General features: G+C 43.3%; 1 protein-coding gene across 4 annotated transcripts in view; it reads left to right on the top strand.

Annotated features, from left to right (window-relative positions):
- METAP1 (methionyl aminopeptidase 1) overlaps positions 1-20,906 on the top strand; it is a 35,504-nt gene that overhangs the window by 5,450 nt on the left and 9,148 nt on the right. Inside the window, exons 2-9 of one of the 4 annotated variants that reach the window (XM_018566296.1) lie at positions 6,416-6,467; positions 8,935-9,044; positions 13,164-13,224; positions 14,007-14,098; positions 14,315-14,398; positions 15,300-15,438; positions 15,553-15,684; positions 16,439-16,582. In XM_018566296.1, coding sequence (XP_018421798.1) covers positions 6,416-6,467; positions 8,935-9,044; positions 13,164-13,224; positions 14,007-14,098; positions 14,315-14,398; positions 15,300-15,438; positions 15,553-15,684; positions 16,439-16,582 — 814 coding nt within the window. Of the gene's footprint in view, positions 1-4,976; positions 4,988-6,412; positions 6,468-8,931; positions 9,045-13,163; positions 13,225-14,006; positions 14,099-14,314; positions 14,399-15,299; positions 15,439-15,552; positions 15,685-16,438; positions 16,583-20,906 lie in introns of those variants that run through there. The other 3 variants (XM_018566297.1, XM_018566295.1, XM_018566298.1) reach the window with 3 other exon arrangements.

The raw sequence follows: 20,906 nt of genomic DNA, 5'->3' as shown, positions 1-20,906 counted from the left end.
ACTGACATTTATTCCGTCATGCAGCGCTGTACTGAAATGAATTTTATACCCTTTTTTGGGGACAGATAGAGCTTTCTTTTGGTGGTATTTATTCACCACTGCGGGTTTTATTTTTTACTATATTAAGGAAAAATTACCCAAATTAAAAAACTGCCCGGACGGAGATCAGCAAGGAGCTGATCTCCCGTCCTCCTCCTCCTGACGCCCTCCGAGCCGATCCCGGGCCGCAGAAGGGGCAGCGGATCCCGGGATTCAAGGTGAGGGGTCGGGGGGGACCGGCGGCCGCACGCTGGGGTGGACGCGAACGAGCACATATAGACTTTCGGCGGGCTATGGAGCCGCTAATCACCTATATGTGAAACACCCGGTAACGGGTGTGTGCAATGGTCGGGTCTTTTCTGCCCGTGCGTGCCCGCTAGGGGGCGCGAGCAGAAAAAAAATGCCGTCTAGAGACGGCAACCCGCCAATGCTGCAGTGCCGTCCGTCCGTTTTTTTACTACGGGCGGACGGCAAGTGGTTAACAAGTTTATCACACCTGAGTTCAATTTCTCTAGCCACACCTGTTCACAATCAAGAAATCACTTAAATAAGACTTGACAAAGTGAAGTAGACCAAAAGATCCTCAAAAGGTACACCATGCCGAGAACCAAAGAAATCCAGGAACAAATGAGAAAGAAAGTAATTGAGATCTATCAGTCTGGAAAAGGTTATGAAGCCATTTCTAATGGTGCCCATACACTGCACGATTCTCGAACGAGAATCCTGGGAAATCCCACAATCGTACGAGAATCGAGCAGTGTGAATGAAGACGTGTGACCGTTTCTACTGTACGGTCGCACATCGTTTGTCTAAGGAGCATGCTAGAAAACAAGCCGAAAATCATAAGATTTTCGGCTGGTTTGGATGATGCATGGGAGACAAATGCCGAACGGGCCGGTGTGCGCACACTGCCCGTTCAGCATTGCGGTCATCGCAAGTACGATCTGCCTGTCCAAGATGGGCAGATCGTACGTTTTAAAAAAAAATTACTTTACAACCATCGCAAGACAAAGGTCTTGCGATGGTTGTAAAGTGTATGGCCACCTTTCAAAGCTTTGGGACTCCAGCGAACCACAGTGAGAGCCATTATCCACAAATGGTGAAAACATGGAACAGTGGTGAACCTTCCCAGGAGTGGGCGGCCAACCAAAATTACCCCAAGAGCGCAGCGACGACTCATCCAAGAGGCCACAAAAGACCCCACAACAACATTCAAAGAACTGCAGGCCTCACTTGCCTCAGTTCAGGTCAGTGTTCATGACTCCAACATAAGAAAGAGCCTGGGCAAAAATGGCCTGCATGGCAGAGTTCCAAGACGAAAACCGCTGCTGAGCAAAAAGAACATAAAAGCTTGTCTCCGTTATGCCAGAAAACATCTTGATGATCCCCAAGACTTTTGGGAAAATACTCTGGACTGATGAGACAAAAGTGGAACTTTTTGGAAGGTGTGTGTCCCATTACATCTGGCGTAAGAGTAACACCGCATTTCAGAAAAAGAACATCATGCCAACAGTAAAATATGGTGGTGGTAGTGTGATGGTCTGGGCTGTTTTGCTGCTTCAGGACCTGGAAACTTGCTGTGATAAATGGAACCATGGATTCTGCTGTCTACCAAAAAATCCTAAAGGATAATGTTCGTGACCTCCAAGCTGAAGCGAACTCGGGTTTGTATATTAATGCTTCTGTAAACTCACTTCTATTACAGTAATATTGCAGCACAGACACTCAATCATTCTGTGTCCATTTTATTCTATGCGAAAAGAACCCCCCCCCAAAACCTTTAGTGTTTTTTTGTAGTCACATGACTGCTATGTCTGCAGAGTCTGCAGAGCAGTGGATAAATGGAGCCAAAGCCTCAGGTCGCAAGTGCTGGGGATGTCAGTGGTGACATCAGCAGTAGGTAGCACGCATGGTGGGCTAATGATACTACTATGGCATTAGGTGTCAGTGAGAAATGTTACAGCAAGCACTCATAGTAAGATGAAACTGGCTTTTAAGCTGGAAACTCTCCAGAGCAAACCTGAGGGCTCTATGGTGGTACTGGACAGTTTTTATTTTCAGTAGATGTTACAAGAAGCTTAGCACTGGAAGTGCTTTAATTTGTAGAAATGGCCACCAGCTCCTGTGGCTATTGGCCCAACTCTTGCCCCTTGCTTTTGGCCCATCACAGTTATGGGGGGGGCACTGCTCTGGATTATTTTTTTTTTCTTTTTGTGCATTTAAATGTGTGTGCACTAATGACGCACAACAGTGTCAACAGGGCAATAATGATTTACCTAGCTGAGGCAATTTGTGTAATTTATACCTGCCTGGAATTCAGCCTTAATACTTTTTATTCAGGTTGCAGGAACCTAGCGCAGCCAAGCAAATTTCATTTTTTTAATAGGAACAATCTTTTATTTCGGGTTTGTATTCGAGTAAAAAAAAAAAGTCTGGTTGTAAAGTTATTGGACCTGCTTTGGCCAACTGCTTTTTAGAGCAGACAGATGAGTTTGATCTTCTTCCATGTGTATAATAGTCTCTCTGCATTGTACAGGGGATAATTTCCTGAGTCATGTGAAGTGGGTGGATAGCTTTTGTCTGCACCTAGCCTTTTGTATCCCTTTTATGATGCAATTTTATTGAAGATAGGATTAGTATTAAATGCTTGGCATGTACATTTCTAATCACCCGGTATGCCTTGAAGAAAAATGTTGTGTTCAGCTTATAAAAGTTGATTGATTCATTTTTTTTCTATTTTGACTGGACCATATTTCTGAACTGGTGAATTTCTATATGCATCCATAGTACTCTGTCTTTTACATCCTTTACATTGCATGTTGGCAAATCACTGAAAGGTCCTCACCAAAGCAGTGCACTTTGTGGCATGATGGGGAACATTTGCTGTGTTTTTTTTCCAACATGTGTTGTAGTTTTACCACACAAAAAATACACTTTTTTGATCTGTTATTGCTTGTCTGCGTATTTTCAGCTTGTGAATACCTGCGTTTTTTGTTCAAGTCTGTAGTCTGCTGCCCTTTGAAGAGTAATGCTAGCGATCCACAAAATTAACCCTTGCAGAGGAGCTACCACCCCCTGCTCCTTTTGGACTAAGGGCCGGAATACAGAAGATATACTCTCCTGATCCTCCTTCCTGCAGCAGTCAACGCTCGCCTTCCACTCCTGCTGTGGTATGTGCCTGGGCGTCCTCATGTCTCATGCAGGTGAATAGACTGCATTAGAAGTGATGACGTAAGTGGGGCTTAGGACACTGGCACACACAGGAGAAGAGACTTTAGGGACTGGCTTTTCAGCCAGGTGGGGTGGAGGATCAGGTGAGTATATCTTTAATTCAGCCCCTAGACCAAAATGAGCAGTTAACCCTGGCAGTGGAGTGCCTCTTTAAATGCTATTGCAGTGTAAATATCTATGCAGTTCTGTTTCATTAGTGCTTTTGGTGTGGTTGACGCTCAAGAAATCGCTCATGTAGCTTTTAGAATTTTGGTGATATAAAGAGTTTCTCTCTGACTTTATATGCTAGAAAGTGTTTTGGGTCTTCTTCTAAAGCACTTTTCTGAATGTAGTGCAAAGTATCTCCCAGTATTTATAAAGCCCTGCCTGCCTGTATGGCTAGCACACCAATTCATAGCACATAAGGCCTTGTCACACCAAGCGCGGAACAGGTGCAGAGCAGTTGCAGACCGGATCAAAACTGTGTCCAATGTATTCCAATTGTATATTTTGCTCCAGTTCACATCGCAGCGTGCAGTTCCAGAGCAGGTGAAAAAACTGCAGCAGGCCCTAGTTTACCTGCTCTGGATCTGCAAACGCATCAGATGCAAATGCCTGGAACGCACTGAAAGCCCATGTTAAACATGTTTTGTTTTTAACCATAAACGGCCCGGAACGCATCACAAACGTGGCACAACCCACTGCACTGCGTGTGCAGAAGCCTGAGCGGATCTGCTCTGCATTTGGTGTGAACAAGGCCTAAGATGTCCATTAACCTCGAAGAATGTGTTGTATGCTTGACAATTTTGTCCTACCATGGGAAGATAGTATTTGTATACCAGTGTATGCATCATAATACAGGGGTTTTTCAAGTATTGTAGATCTCCTCACTTATATGTGCACATGAAAGAATGCTAACCCTGACAAACCATAACACTTTAAACAGTCGAACATTATTATAATTTTTTTTTTTTTATTAACTCTCCTACGCGTTGGTTAAAGTGAGCACAAGTTTACTTCACTTTCAGGTGTAGCCCAGGGTGTTTGCATGCGTTTTCTGGTGCGTTCCAGAGCAGAAAAAAATAGGGCATGTTGCAGTTTTTCCACATCCTCTGAAACTGAACGCTGTGGTGTGAACTAGAGCCCAAAATACCGTTGGACTACAATGGATGCATTTTTGATGCATTATTTAACTGCATCTGCTCCGAACAAGCCCTACAGTTTAGTATAAAGAAAAAATGATGATAAAACCCAAGGCTGCCGTTTAATTGTACAACCGTGGACAGGGTATGGGCATTCAAATATTACAGATATTTACAATTAATTAACAAGCCCTCACTGACCTTGGTAGCTGCAGGCATTATAGAGCATATTCATCCTCAACACAGCAGAAAGTAGTGTACCTTGTTGTGTCATTGTAGTACGTTGACAGCCTATGAGCCTTCTAATGTATATGCAGAGCGCTGGAACAGGACATCACTGCTTAGCCTGTGAACTTTGAGGATGAATTACTGCCATGCCAACAACTACAGAGGTCACCAAGGGCTTGTTTGAAAGTGTATGTAGTGCTTATTAGGAATGTGTACCTAGTTGCCTGGCCACAGTTACTACTGTAAAATCTTGTGTTTCACATTTAAAACCAGCAAAATAAAATGGTATTGATTAGACATGTGTGTCTGTGACTAAGTGTTTGGAGAGTATCATGGTATCGAGGTGAGTTCCTTTTGGTGAGGTTTAGGTATTCTTATGCACACCAGAGAGAGAAATGACCTCTGAGGAGCGCACACATTGAATACGAGTTTACCTTGCAGCTAAAAATGGCAGACTATTAAAAGAAAAGAAAAAAATACATTGTGTGTTCTTGACATCTTCAGAATTTTGTGTGTTCTTCTAAGACTTAGCCATATACTTTGTCCATATCACCATACGAAGGGTTACACGTTGCTGTTTTATATAGCATCAACATATTCCAGAAACTTGGTATGTTTTTGTCTAAACTTACCCAGGCAGGGGTTGTTTTTTTTTTGTTTTTTTTTTTAAATCAGTAGTACTGTGCATTTGTTTTTGTTTTGTGTTTTTTGGTGAATCTTAAAATATTAAAGAACTCTATGCAGGGGAAAACATAACCCTTTCAGTGGAGCTACCTCTGGGGTTAAGTGCTCATTTTGGTCTAAAATAACAGATGTACTCACTTGAGCCTGACTGCTGGACTGGTCCCCACATCCTCTCTCCTTCTCTGCTCCAAACATGGAATATCCTTTGGAGTCCTCACATCCAATACATCAGTCACAGGTTTAAACTGCCAGAGCGGAGAGTGAGACAAGCAGCAGGAACTGGTCTAGCAACCAGGCATGCTTGTGGTTCGGGTGAGTATAGCTCTTATTTTAGACTCTAGCCCAAAATGAGCACTTAACTCTTTCATTGTGGGGGAAACCCGACTGTAAGCGTAAAAGGAGAACTATGGTGTTAGGGCTTTTCCCCTAGTTCTCCTAAAAAGAACACAAACTAGCGTCCTCCCGTCACCCAAAGCTCAGTATACCGCGAGCTACAGCTGAGACGCCGCAGCCGGAACTGATCCCGACAATTCTGTCTGAATCGACCCAGCTGCGTGAGTGACAGCTGGCTCTGCCTATCTAGAGGCAGAACCAACTGTTCCCACCCCCTCCCCCGTCCGTTCCGCCAGTCAGCGCTGGAGGATCAGACAGTGAAGTAGGGGGCAATCCTTGCAGGGAGCCATGAGTGACAGTCACGGCTCTCTGCAGGGATAGATCGAGAAGTGAGCGAGCGACGGTATGTGTTCGCTCACTTCCAGACCTATTGAGCCGACCTGTGACGGTTTCATTGTCACAGGTCTGCTCAGATTATGAGGCTGAGTGAATATCACTCGCCTCATAATTCTCCTTTAAGTCTTATGCTCAGAGTTCCTCTTTTAAAGCTGTTGAATCACCATGACAGGATAAGTTTACAATGGTGACTTACATAGTTCCCCCTGTAAAGCATTCCTTGAAAACCTCAAAATAAACCCCCCAAAAACCTAAACCTATCCCTAAATTGCAGGCACCTAGAGGTGTTTTCCCACCATACTCTGCAAAAGAGCTGTCAAGCCTCCAGAAGTCTAGGGGGTGCTATTCATTCTGCTTTCACACACCTGCTTTTGTTGAAGCTTGGTTGTTTCAAGGGAAGCTGGGCCACACACAAATTGCTGCACAAAAAAGCAAGTAAGTAGTATGGCTTCTTAGACCTAGTGTTTGAATTCATATGATGGTACAAGGCAAATAACTGTCATATCTTTGAATTGTATATCTACCCGATTAGTTGATTTTCTACCTTCTTGCTTGGTCAAGGCACTCAACTATCCAAGTTCAGTGTAAAAAAAGTGTTTGCAAGGGTCTCTGGTGAGACGAGAGCAGTGCTGTGTCAGCTGAAATAAGATGCATGCAAAGAGAAATGGCTTGACAGGTACAGCAGATAATACAGAGCAGGCCCCCACCCACTGTGTCCTTTTCAGTGCAAAAGAATGCATTGAGTCTGGCCACAGCAAAAAATTATTCTCTGAATACTTTCTATGAAATAGAAATAAATACTGTTTTGAAATTTGGAATTCATAAAAAAATAAGTAGTTGGCAACCTACTATAATTGCACTATGCTCAGAAATACAATACATTGTGTCCTTGATGAACCACTTGGATGTTAGGCCTAGACTGTGCACATGGCATTGACTGCTCTCCAAATTGAGATTGTCTGGTCTCTTGTGACACTTAGCCTGCCACCTGTCATTCGTCTGTCAAATGCCAGTGTCTCTACTGCCTACTAAAGTTCTGGCTTTTGACCATTAATATGGCGGGACTGAGGAGGGGGAGGAGGGAGCAGGTCTTAATATAGACTTTTGGAGAAGACTGAGACACTGTGTGTAGCCTTGGCCTAGGATCTAAAGTGCTCCCTAGACACATATGCATTAATCTTAAGACTAACACTGTTACTAGCTTGCTTTTCATAAGGCACCTATACCTCAGCCCTACTGTTAATCTGGCCATACACTGTAGTATTTATTTTTGTTTTATCCTTCTGGCTCAATAAAAAAAAAAAATATCAGATTCCTCCAACGCTAAGCAGAGTGGATGGAGGAACCCCCCAACATGGTACTCTGATAGCGGCCACCACCAGCTGTTGGCTGAAAGCACCGTTCAGCCGAAGGTTTTCCAATCAGCTCCTTCGATCTTCCGATTGAGGGATGCCGAGCAGAAGGGTGCCGACCGTGGCACTCATTGTGTGAATTTCAGCCGGTTCAGCAAGAACCAGACAAAATTCATAGTGTATGGTTCGCTTTACTTTAGGCCATTGAATCTCAGCTTTACCTTAGGCCAGTGAATCTCAACTATGGTTTCTGGAGCCCTAGGCTTCCTCCAGAGATTTCTAGGGTTCCATGAGCCGTTGCTAATTGAACTACATCATATATGATGGTGCCTGCATGGTTCCAGAGCCAACGGCACAACACCCCTGATCTTCTCCTTCCTTTTTTTTTTTTGCTCTCTGTGAGGGGGGCATTCTTCCCACAGTTCACTGTTAAGGTGCCCATACACCTTACAATTATCATACGAAACTTTTCGTCTGGGGATCGAACCGTCGTACGGCGGCCCCATCCTACCCTGATTATCACAAGGTTCAATCAGCGATAGTTTAAAAAAAACACCTGGACGAATTGCAGTAATCGACCGCACATATTTTCATTTGCGCATGAGCAGTGTAAATCGTACGGAAATGCCACCAACCTTGCGAAAATCGTACGGAAACGCCACCAACCTTGCGAAAAATCATACGATCGACTAAAGTTTTGGAACATGCAGGAAAGACAAAAGTTGAACGATTGTACAGTACTGGCGGTTGCATACTACCCATACACCTTACGATTGTCGTACTAAAAGTCGATTGCATGCGGTAATCGTAAGGTGTATGGGCACCTTAAAGTGACATTAAACCCTCAGATTTTTTTAACGTAAACCAATACTGTAATGTGCGCCTTACTGTAATCCATGGTAGTTTCCCTTCTCTTTGCTGCTCTTCCTTTTAAATCTGTATCTCTTCTCATGCTGGGGGAGAACTTTCCTTTGCAGCTGAGTGCCTCTTCCTGTAGTGCTGGCTCAGGCTGTGAACCTTCACACAGACATCATGTATCCATTCCAGAGACAAGGCAGTCTGCTGCAAAACAGAAGTTCTGCCCAGCATGAGAACAGATACAGATTTAAAAGGAAGAGCAGCAAAGCGAAGGGAAACAACCATGGATTACAGTAAGGCACACATTACAGTATTGGTTTATGTCAAAAAATCTGAGGGTTTAATGTCACTTTAAGAGTGCATTTGTCCCACTGACACCTGATTAACTCGTTTTTAGCTTTCAGTGAACCCCTGCTAAAATTAGTTCAGGTGTTCCTTTGGGGTATAAAGGTTGAGAGGAAGCGGCAGCTTTAGGCACTTTTTAGACTAGAATAGCTTTCCCAGCTTTTGTTTATATTCTGCCATACTGATTTTTTTCAGGCTAAAACTTGCAAAGTCGCATTGGGTTTTTTATTTGTTCTAGGTGTATCGAGTCGTGTTACAGCAAAATAATGTAAATACTTACCGTAAAATAAAACTTGCATATAATAAATGTATGTTGTGATGCTATTTATTTTGTTGTAATACAGAAGATGACAAAGGCAATCGTGAGGTTTCACCATGGATGATGGAAGGGGAGGCCAACACAGATCCTTGGCCAGGCTATAGATATACTGGAAAACTTAGACCATATTATCCACTGGTAAGTTTAAATATCCTATTACATGGATGTGTATAGCAAAGTAAGGAAACAGTGCCTTTTGTGTGTTTCCTCATAGCAAGTTGCATATTTTCCCACCACATTCTTAAATGGGGCAGGGTGTTAATGTATATGATTTATGTGTCTATGCATGTAGTCTGCTGTCCAGCTAGTAAGGAGGATATAGTTGCAGGGGTGTGTATATCATGAAGAAACCTTGAAGGTGTGTTCATGGGTGCCATTCATTACATCATAAAAAAAAAAGGTTTTCTCTTTTATTGTTACACAAATACACTGCTCAAAAAAATTAAAGGAACACTTTATAATCCGAGTATAGCATCAAGTCAATGAAACTCCTGGGATATTGATCAGGTCAGTTAAGTAGCAGAGGGGGTTGTTAATCAGTTTCAGCTGCTTTTGGTGTTAATGAAATTAACAACAGGTACACTAGATGGGCAACAATGAGACAACCTCCAAAACAGGAATAAAACAGGTGGAGGCCACTGACATTTTTTTTCCCCCTACTCCTCTTTTCTGACTTTCACTAGTTTTGCATTTGGCTAGAGTCAGTGTCACTACTAGTAGCATGAGGCGATACCTGGACCCTATAGAGGTTGCACAGGCATGCCAACTCCTTCAGGATGGCACATCAATATGTGCCATTGCCAGAAGGTTTGCTGTGTCTCCCAGCACAGTCTCAAGAGTATGGAGGAGATTCCAGGACCCAGGCAATTACTCTAGGAGAGCTGGACAGGGCCGTAGAAGGTCCTTAACCCATCAGCAGGACCGGTATCTGCTCCTTTGTGCAAGGAGCAACAGGATAAGCACTGCCAGAGCCCTACAAAATGACCTCCAGCAGGCCACTGGTGTGAATGTCTCCAAACAATCAGAAACAGACTTCATGAGTGTACCCTGAGGGCCTGACGTTCTAGTGGGCCCTGTGCTCACTGCCCAGCAACGTAGAGATCCATTGGCATTTGCCATTGAACATCAGAATTGGCAGGTCCGCCACTGGTGCCCTGTGCTTTTCACAGATGAGAGCAGGTTCACCCTGAGCAGATGTGAAAGGGTCTGGCGAAGCCGTGAAAAACATTATGCTGCTTGTAACATCGTTCAGCATGACCGGTTTTGCTGGTGGGTCAGTGATGGTCCCAGGAGGCATATACATGGAGGGACGCACAGACCTGTACAGGCTAGACAATGGCACACTGACTGGCATTAGGTATCTGGATGAAATCCTTGGACCCATTGTCAGACCCTACGCTGTTGCAGTGGGTCCTGGGTTCCTCCTGGTGCATGCTGCGCCCGGCCTCATGTGGTGAGATTATGCAGCCAGTTCCTTGAGGATGAAGGAATTGATGCCATTGAATGGCCCGCACGCTTGCCTGACCTGAATCCAATAGAACACCTCTGGGACATAATGTCTCGGTCCCTCCGACGCCGCCAGGTTGCACCTCAGTCTGTTCAGGAGCTCAGTGGTGCCCTAGTCCAGATCTGGGAGTAGATACCCCAGGACACCATCCATCGTCTCATGACGATGGATGCATGCCCCGAGGTGAGGCATCAATACAAGCACGTGTGGGCCATCTAAACTGAGTACCATTTTGACTTGCTGCAATGAAATTTCAGCACAATGGACTAGCCTGCTGCATCATTTGTTCACTTAGATTTTTGGGGAGTCTTTAAATTCAGCCCTCTGTAGGTAATTTTTAATTTCCATCAAATTATGTGGCATCCTTTCGTTCCTAACACATTACCCCGTCCAGTATACAGTAGATATCCAGCATGATATTTGATGCTGGATAGATCTGATGTGTTTTCAAAGTGTTCCTTTTTAATATTTTTTTTTAACAGTTTATATAGTTGTATTTTCTGGCAAATGCAAGCAACTTGTATGGTGCTGAAGATTGTTTTTTGCGTTTTAACCACTTACTGTCTGGAGCAATTTTGTTTACATTTGCACACATTTGAATTGAATTTTTGGCTAGAAAACCGCTTCAGACCCCCAAACAAATGATATATTTTCTGAAAGCAGAGGCCCTGTAGAATAAAAAGAGGCTAGTTGCAATGTTTTATGTTTCATGGTATTTGCGCAAATGTTTATCAAACAAGTATTTTTAGGATAAAATGCACTAAATAAAATTTAGTGCACAGAAACGGAATATAATACTCAATTTTTTTGGTAAAATATAGAAGACAGGGTCACGCCGGATCAAGATTTACCAAACATGTCAAGCCTCAAAATTGCGTGCGTCCATGAAACTGCAAAAAACTACAATAACCAAAATTTCACCTAGGCGCTGCTTTAAACGCTTTTACTGCTCATCAGTTTAGTGTTAACAGTGATTGATGGGCCTAGAATTATTGCTCTCTCTGACGTTCGCAACGATATGTAACATGTGTGGCACATCCAACACGTGTTTGCGTTGTATGTGTGTGCGTGTGTGCATGTGGGGGGTAACGGATAAGAAAAAAAATAAATCTATTTTATATATATATTTATTTATTTTATATATTTACGCTCCAATTTATTGCTATCACATAGGGGGCTGACAGGCCCCCTGTGTAATAGCAAATATAATGTGACAGGTCCTCTTTATGGAGACCTGAGGGGACCCCTCATGTCACCTAGGGACCCCATAGAATCTGATTAAGCAGAGATCTGCTTCACCAGCTTCTTCTGGTTCTAGGAGCCGGGGAATGTGCCCAGTGACACCGGAAGTGATGTAATTCACATCACTTCCAGGTCCAGTGATCGGAGGAGAGATCAGCGGCTGGAAGCCTGCTCATCTCCCTCCGATCTGTCAGGGGAGAAAATGCTATTTGCTTGGCTTGATTTCTGTCTTCAATACTTTTGAGTCATGAGCCCAGAAAGAGCATGCACTCAGTGATATTTTAGTAAAGGCAGAATCACAGATCTGTAATCTTTGTTCCAGGACAGATAGAGACATAGCATTTACAGATGTAGAGGTTAGAAATGGAAGTCCACATATTTGTCAGCACAGGTACCTAGATAAAGGATCAATAAAAGAGGAAGAAAAATTGAATGTGAAGCTAACTCCTGTGAGAATGGGATACAGTCTATAGTTGCAATTGTTTCTGTTGTTTCCGAAGACCACCTGCACTCCTTTCGGTCTCACAACTTTGTAATATTAGTGGTGATTGCACGGATGGCGCCGTTCAAAACTCAAATTAATCGCAGTGGTTCACTGGCACACACAAAGAAAAGATCCCATATCAATATCTTGTTGATATGTTTAAGAAATGTAATCAGAAGTTAACATTTCGGGACCTCGCAGGGACCCTTCGTCAGAGCGACAGTGACAACATACATATGTGAACATCAGGCATATATGCATATTAGGCCAGGTGCATGATGTCATCTCCCGCCAGAATTCAAATAATACACATCACAAAATAGTATAATAAGAGTATTTATGTGAAACAAAAACCCATATCCCCAAATGACTTTTTAAAATATCAAAACAGGGAGAAGGCAGCCTGCATCATATATCATGTGAAGGACCCGCTCATAGTGGTGTCACCGGCATGGACCGCTACTGCATATCTGAAACCATTATAAACAGACAGGGTGCCCATGAGGGAGTATCGCATCAGCTCATTTAAAAATAAAAAGGTGTAGGACAATGTACTGTTGAGACCCCCTGGGTTGCATCGTGTCCAGAGTGTGTATCCAAAATGCTTCTCTGTTTAGTAATACATTGTCGTGATTGCCGCCCCAAGACTGTTTTCGTATTTTCTATTGCCCGTAGTGTGTATACCTGATGGTTATGTTTAGCGAAGTGAACAGCTGCAGGTTTATTGGGGTCCATCTTCCTCCCATCTCATTTCTGCTCCGTGGCCAACTTAGTGTCACGTCTGTACTTCTGGTACCTCTTTTGAATGGGTTGTCTTTTCCTGTGTAGACAAAAGAAAAAGAAACTGTATGTGAATCTGTTTAACTCCTGTGAGAATGGGATGGACAGTCTATAGTTGCAAACATTGACTAATCTGTGAATTGGCAAGAAGCTTAGAATCCGTGGCAATTAACAAAATCACCACCTCTTCACTATCACAGGTCTGTACTATCACTTCTGTTTGTTTTTTCTCTTTCATTTACAGACGCCTATGCGACCTGTCCCAAGTTACGTGCAGAGGCCAGATTATGCAGATCATCCTTTAGGTAATTTAAAAATACTTGTTAATTTTTTTTATTTCAACATGCATTTAGTGTAGACTCCAAAAGGGATCAATTGTCTAAACATCGCGTTTCTCAGATGCCACCAGGGCAAGGGTAGGCAACCTTGACTCTCCAGCTGTGCTGAAACTACAAATCCCATAAGGCATTGCAAGCCACAGGCATGATTCCCAGAGCCAGAAGCATGATGGGATTTGTAGTTTCAGCACAGCTGAAGAGCCAAGGTTGCCTACCCCTGCACTAGGGGAATCTAAAATTCACAAGGTGTTCCTGACTTCGCTTTTGCCTTGGCATTGTGGCGAGTTGTTTGGGCTTGTATTTTCTACTGATTTTCAGAAACAATCATGCAAGAGTTGAGGGAGATCCTGCAGCTGTGTAATATGGCTACAGTTGGGCCCCATTCACACCTGCATATAGACTCATGCAATCTGCTGCGGATGGGAGGCTCTATGTAATGCCACTGCCTGCAGCTGTTGACAAGTATTTGCACAGGCTACAATTCACCTGCAGATGACCGCAGCTGGATGCAGACTGGCGCGTGGTTAGGTATTATCATCCATGGGTAATCGGAGCTAGTGTGAGTTCATGAGACTTTTGCGATGTCCAAAAATGACCTATAACAAGGAGATGTAGGGGTTATTGGTGGTGCAGACGAAAGGGGCTATGAAGATGTGGCTTCTGCTGAATTAAATCTATCCAGAACTGTTGTATCATTTTTGGTTGGACCTACCCTTCAACGGTAAAGTAATATATCCTTTTTTTTCTAGGAATGTCAGAGTCTGAGCAATCCTTAAAAGGAACCTCACAAATCAAAGTTCTTTCTGCAGAAGATATAGAGGGAATGCGTACTGTGTGTAAGGTAGGTGTGTGTGTGGATCCAGGTATAATTCTGGTGGAGCAGCCTTGTTTTTCCAACTACAGATATGTCTTGACTTTTTCTTTCCCACTTCTATCTCAGCAGATGATGGACAGATCTGAATTCTATTGTTATAGATGCCAGCCTTTAGTTGTACATAACACTAATAACATTATAACATTTCTGTTGCTCTAACATTTCTTTGTTTTTAACTTGAAGCTGGCAAGAGAAGTACTTGGAGTAGCAGCCATGATGGTTAGATCTGGAGTCACTACTGAGGAGATAGACCATGCTGTTCATTTGGTGAGGACTCCTTTCAATTGTTAGGCAGCATCGTGCTTTAAAATGTGTATGTACTTTTGTTCTTGGCTTGTTTAGAAGACACTGCCTAGTTTCTTCATCAGCAAACTCTAGGTTGTTCCTGGGAACTATCGCCAGTTTTAGAGCATTATGTTAATGTAGAATTAAAGTCTCTGTTCTTTTTGCGTATATATAGATATAGATATATAGATATAGATAGATAATGTAGCAAGCAGTAGATATACGCCACAACATTAGAAAAAAAAGTGGCTAAATATGAAATACTTAGCTGTGTCTGCGCCACTCGCTCCTGGCTGCAGAGCACATGCTGGAGGATGATGTGGGCGGGCATATGCGCAGTCCATATCAACGGCGGGGAGAAGAGGAATAGTCTCAGTGGAAGTCGATGCACGCAGCCGTGAGTGTGCACTCAGGACAGACTCTGTGGGATACAGAAGACAGCCTGCACTGGATCAGAGACTGGCTCCAGCACTGGAGGGACTGCTGGTAGTGAGTGGAAGGAAGAAAATGATCGCATCAAATTATCATTTAAGTATTAAACGCAGAATTAGAATGGGGAAAATTAAATCATGTGGATTTCATGTCACTTTAAGAATTTGTGCAAGTTGGTTTTACTTGGCTAACATTAATCAGTCTGAACATAATTTGCTGGTAGATGTTTCACCATTGCATGTGTCAGCAAAACAGTAAAGCTAGTCCTGGTCTGGCAAAACTGATTCTGGCATTGAAGCACTGGAAGTGGAGGAAGGTATTGAGATGGGCTGGTAAGTCTTAAAGTCATAGTTACATAATTGAAATAATATGAAACTCTCTATTCACAGGATATTTGAGGCAATGCAGTTTTTTATTTTATTTTTTTTTGGCCCTTGTATATTTCCTACAGGCATGCATTTCAAGAAACTGTTACCCTTCTCCACTGAATTATTATAACTTTCCCAAGTCATGCTGCACATCAGTGAATGAAGTGATCTGCCATGGTATTCCAGACAGAAGGCCTTTACAGGATGGAGACATCGTAAACGGTATTTCTTAACAATACCTAGTAACAGAAAATGGAGAAACATTGCCAAGGATATTTCTTGACTATCTGTTAAATGCAAGCATGTAATGTCACTTTTATTCATGATGTTTTCCAGTGGACATTACGGTTTATCGCAATGGTTATCACGGTGATCTCAATGAGACATTTTATGTTGGAGAAATTGATGAGGGAGCCAAAAAGCTTGTCCAGACAACCTATGAGTGCCTAATGCAGTCTATTGATGAGGGTGAGTGCTCAACTAACGATGGATAAAAGTGTGTGAGATTACATTTTGTGGCTTGTCCTTCGAACACCTAATTAACTGCAACCGGCAGTAATGTTTTTCTCTTGCTATGAAATAGGGAAGCATAACTGACCAGAGATTCAGTTCAGTGTGATGGCACAAAAAAAACAAAACGTATGTGATAGCCAATTCACATTACGGGTCCTCTTTATGGAGACATCAGGGGTCTCTAAGAGATCTGCTTCACCAGCTTCTCACTGGTGTTCTGTACCGGAGAGTGACACTGAATGCAGGAAATTATGTAATATACATCACTTCCTGCATTCGGGGACAGGAGAAGAGGTCAAAGGCAGATCAGGTACTGATCTCCCCTTGATCTCCACTGAGAGCATCGCCATGCCGGTCCCAGCCACACTGGGCATAGTGAATCTCGACTGGCAACGGAGGTACGGCGGGGGGTGGCGTCAGTGCAAGCTACTGCAAGCGATCGGGCGTCGTTTGAATGTGAACAGCCATCGCTGGCTGTTTACATTGGTAACAGTTCCCCACTCGCTGAGCGCCGCACACGAGCGGAGGGAGGGGCAGGACGTCTTAAGACGCCCTCCTGCTCCTAGAAGACTCCCGTCTGGCCGTTCAGAAACGGCCATGGACGGGAGGTAGTTAAAGATGTTTCTTTTAAGTTGTCTTGTCTCTTTTTTTTTAATGCAAATGATGTAGCTGAAAAGCCAATGTAAACCCTATATTTGTTTTTTTACAGTGAAACCTGGTGTTCGGTATAGAGAATTGGGCAATATAATACAGAAACATGCTCAAGCCAATGGATTTTCAGTTGTTCGAAGCTACTGTGGACATGGCATTCACAAGCTATTCCATACAGCCCCTAATGTGCCACACTATGCTAGTAAGTTTCCACTAGGACCTAAACCATGACCTGTATAAAAGGTGTAATTCATTCTCCCCTTCTTGACTCATTCATAACATGGCCCATGTAATGTGTGGAATGTTCTAAGGCTATTTATTTTGCACTACATTGGATGCTTTCTTAAAGAATGGTATGGGGCTGAAGTAGTACTCAGTCATGTATTAAAATGTATAATATATATATGTATGTATATGTATAGATAGATATTGCTATGCTAGTTGTATGCAACTCAATTACTGATGTCTTTTTATATTCTGTTCTGCAGCTGTACACTTCCATATATATTTACTACATTTAGAATTCTTCCTACTGTCTTTACATTTCTCCAGCTTTAGGCTACTATGGGACATAGGCCCTTCATTCTGTATGTCATCCTGACTTCCAGCGGTAGCAAAAGCTCTTACTGTGTCAATCAGCTGTTTGAGCACAATGTCTGAGCAGCTGTGAGGCTACCACCACTTGGAACAGCTTAGCTTTTTCCTGCATTATTGCATGTAATACATTTGAAGGAAATATTCATGTGAGATATAAGGAGGCTGCCATTGCTAACCTTATCAAAATGTTAGTTACATGGGTGGCATGCTGGTCCAGTGGCTTCGAGTTCTACCTTCATTATAATTCAGGGTTTAACTCCATTCAAACTTGTGCACATGCAATAGACTGGTAGTGAGGAGCTATGTTACTAATGGGGGACACAGGCGGCCAAAGCATTTGAAATTTAAAGTGTAGTTCCACTTTTGCAGCCAAATTGGTATAACCTTTATTTTGTGGTTCTATCAGGCATAACATTATGACCACTGAGAGGTGAAGTGAATAACATTAATTATCCCGTTACAATGGCACCTGGAAGTGGGTGGGATATATTGGGCAGCAAGTGAACATTTTGTTTCTGAAGTTGATGTGTTGGAAGCAGAAAAAAATGGGCAAGTGTAAGGATTTGAGCAACTTTGACAAGGACCAAATTGTGATAGATGATTGGGACAGAGCGACTCCAAAGCTGCAGCTCTTGTGGAATGTTTCTGCTCTCCAGTGGTCAGGCCAAAAGTGGTCCAAGGAAGAAAAGCCAGTTAACTGGCAACAAATTCATGGGCGGCCAAGACTCATTGATGCCAGGGCCGTCTTTACCGCGTGGCAAAAGGGGCATCTGCCCGGGGCCCTATAACTGGGCATTTTCACATGTACTCTTGTGAAAATACCCGATACTAAGCACAGATACCTGTGTTCTGTCGAGAACGCTGACCTAGCTGAACGTCAACGTCAGCATCTGCGCGTGCGCACAGACCAGTATGACGGTTTCCTTGTTAATTCGCACGACAGAACACTGGCACTAAATTTTTAAACTGAAGTGGCTGCCTGAGGTCTCATGCTTGGTAGGGACCTCGGCAGCCTTCCTGTTAACCACACGGTGCCCGTCTTATAGTGCCTTCCCATGGCGGAGGGAGGTTGGGGGGGCTCTTCATGGTTTCTTGCAGTGGGGCCCTGAAGTTTCTAGTTACGACACTGAATATAGATTTCATTTTTCTGGTTATTTTGGGTGTGTATTAAAAAATAACAAATATAAATAAATTAAAATAAATGCTGTGGAAGGAAATACAATTAATTGGCTTAGTAATATTAGATAATATGATTTCATGTTTTTCAGTGTGTACATAACTATCATTTTTAAAATATTTACTTTTATTTCAAACACCTTTTAGGGCCCATTCACACCAATTGTTGTGCGTTCCAGAGCGGTAGCTGCTGAAACGCACAGCAATTGCAAACTAAATTTCCCCCTGTGTTCTGGGGTTGGAGGGGGCGTGGCTGTGCATTGAAGTCAATGGCTGCATTAGTGCCTGTGTTCCAGTCCAGTGCGATCCGCAAAAATGCTGCGAGCACTATTTTTGCAGATCGCACTGGACCGGAATGCAGGCACTAATGTGCCTGCGTTCCGAGTGCGTGCACTGCGATCGGATGCATGGCAAAACACTGCCTGCATTCCGGTCTAGTGCGAACGTTTTGCCATGCGTCCGATTGCACTGCTGACGGAGGTGTGGCTGCGGTGCTATTGACTTCAATGCACCATATGCCCCCTCCCGCCCCAGAACAAAGGGGGAAATTTGGTGTTCAATTGCTTTGTGTTCCAGCACCTACTGCTCTGGAACGCACCGCAATTGGTGTGAACAGGAACTTAATATGCATATTAAGAGCTCTGCTATACACTCACACGCTGCACATTACTGTGAGTTGTTGCTGTGAAGCTTAGTGATGTACTTATACACACTGCACATTACTGTCAGGCTAGATTCACACCTGGGCGATCCGTGAACCTGCGGCAATCGTGCACAATGGCACCACCACTGTGATTGGCAGTGGTGGGCAAATTGTGCACAATCGCGCAGCCCCGGGATCGCCCATATCTGAACCTAGCCTCAGTTTTTGTGATATACTCATACACACTGCACTTTACTGTGAGTTGTATTGCCTTATAGGGCCCAAGAAAATGCTTGCCCAGGGTCCAATCAGTATTAAACATGGGCCTGATTGATGCATGTGGGAAGTGAAGGCTTCCCCATGTCCGATCCAATAAAAGAGCTACTGGAACTCAGATTGCTGAAAAAGTTAATGCTGGTTCCGATGGAAAGTTGTCTGGACACACACAGTAGATCCCAGTTTGTTGCATATGGGGCTGCGTAGCCGCAGACCAGTGAGGGAACCAATGCTAATCGGTGACCAGTGCCAAAATGCCTATAATGGGCATGTGAGCATGAGGACTGGAACACAGCAGTGGAAGAAGTTGACCTTGTCTGAGGAACCATGTTTTTCTTTTACATCATATGGATGGCTGGGTGTCTCTTGCCTGGGAAATAGGCAAGCAGGCAGATGCAGTGTGACGCTTACAGTTCAAGTACTTTTTTATTTGGTTAAAAATCCTAACGATCCCCCCCCCCCGCCTATGCAATGTTAAGGAGGGGGGTAGTGCAAAGTTATGTTTACTCTAACACTGTCTGTACTGTTCCGGCAGATTTTATCAGTTGTAAACCAGATTTTGACCACTGTCAGTCCTAACAAGAGTTTTAAAGGCTTGGGGGTATTGTGTGTTAAAGAGAAGAAGCTCAGTCAGACCATCTAGTCTCACTTTTAAGCTGCTCAGAGTAGCTTGGAATCTGCACAAAGACCTTCACTAAATTATTTTAGGTGTGCTGTGTGAGTAGTAACACCTAGCAAACATAGTGGGGTTTTTCATCTTTGAGTGCGAATTTGCAATTGCATTTTGTTATCTAAGGGTAGGTAGGAAAACCAGTTAACTATACATATCGCCAAGACCTATATTTTAGTTTTGCATAAAGAAAGCAATGGTTAGAGCCCTTCAACTTTTTTTCAGGAAGTAAGAGGAAATCTCTCTGAACTGTCCCCAAAGCATGTGTCCCCATAGGAAGATTTTGTCTAAACCCCTATTTGAGATAGCTGTAAAAATAAGATTTCCCACTTTCTCTCTGTCCTTCTGATCACCAGGACAAATGGAAAGGGTGAATCTCCCCAATGGGTACACAGACCACAATAAAAAACTGGACGACAGGGTTTTAGTCCTTTATTTTTTTTATTCTATCCAAAACAAAAAAGGTTGGTTATTAGAGATGCACTTTTATTTTGCCCTGCGTAAACGGTTGGAGAACAAACTAAAATTGTAGGCCTCTGTGGCAAGCCAAAGGGTAACTACCTTCTGGATTTGGAATATCATTATTCGTCTGCTCTCCTCTAGTAGTGATGAGCGAGTCTTGGTGCGAACCCAGTTTGTCTTGAGTTTGCCCAAGCTTGCACAAAACTGTTACTGATACACCACCTCTCACTGTGACATGTAGCAGGGAATGCCCCTGAATGGATTGGCCCAAAGGGATGGGGAATTCCCCTGCTGTAATTGCCAACACTGATTTGCACCAAGCCCCCACACTTGATTTTCCTCTATTTTCACATGTTCATTTTCTTTGACTTTTTTTCTGGGAAATCCGTTTACTGCTCTCTGTAGACAAAGCACAGCTGGATTGTGAAGGATAATTGCCTGGGCTTTTTTCAGCAGATGTGTACGTAGACATACATATCTTATAATCTGCTAAATACTGAAGTGTTTCTATATGGTTGCTGTCTACCTTTTTAAAGAGAAACTACAGTGACTAGAGCAGACAGAACCTGGAGCACGGGTTCATTGTAACCAATCTACTTCTAGCTTTCATTTTCAAAGCTTAACTGAAAAGAGAAGCTTGTTACTATGGGCAACTGCTGCAGATTCTGTCTTCACCAGTTTTGATAAATTCCCCCCCCCCCC

Source organism: Nanorana parkeri, unplaced genomic scaffold (genome assembly GCF_000935625.1).
Source record: "Nanorana parkeri isolate BGI_ZX_2015 unplaced genomic scaffold, ASM93562v1 scaffold933, whole genome shotgun sequence".
Classification (NCBI taxonomy): Eukaryota; Metazoa; Chordata; class Amphibia; order Anura; family Dicroglossidae; genus Nanorana; species Nanorana parkeri.
This window is presented reverse-complemented; position numbering and strand designations above follow the sequence as displayed.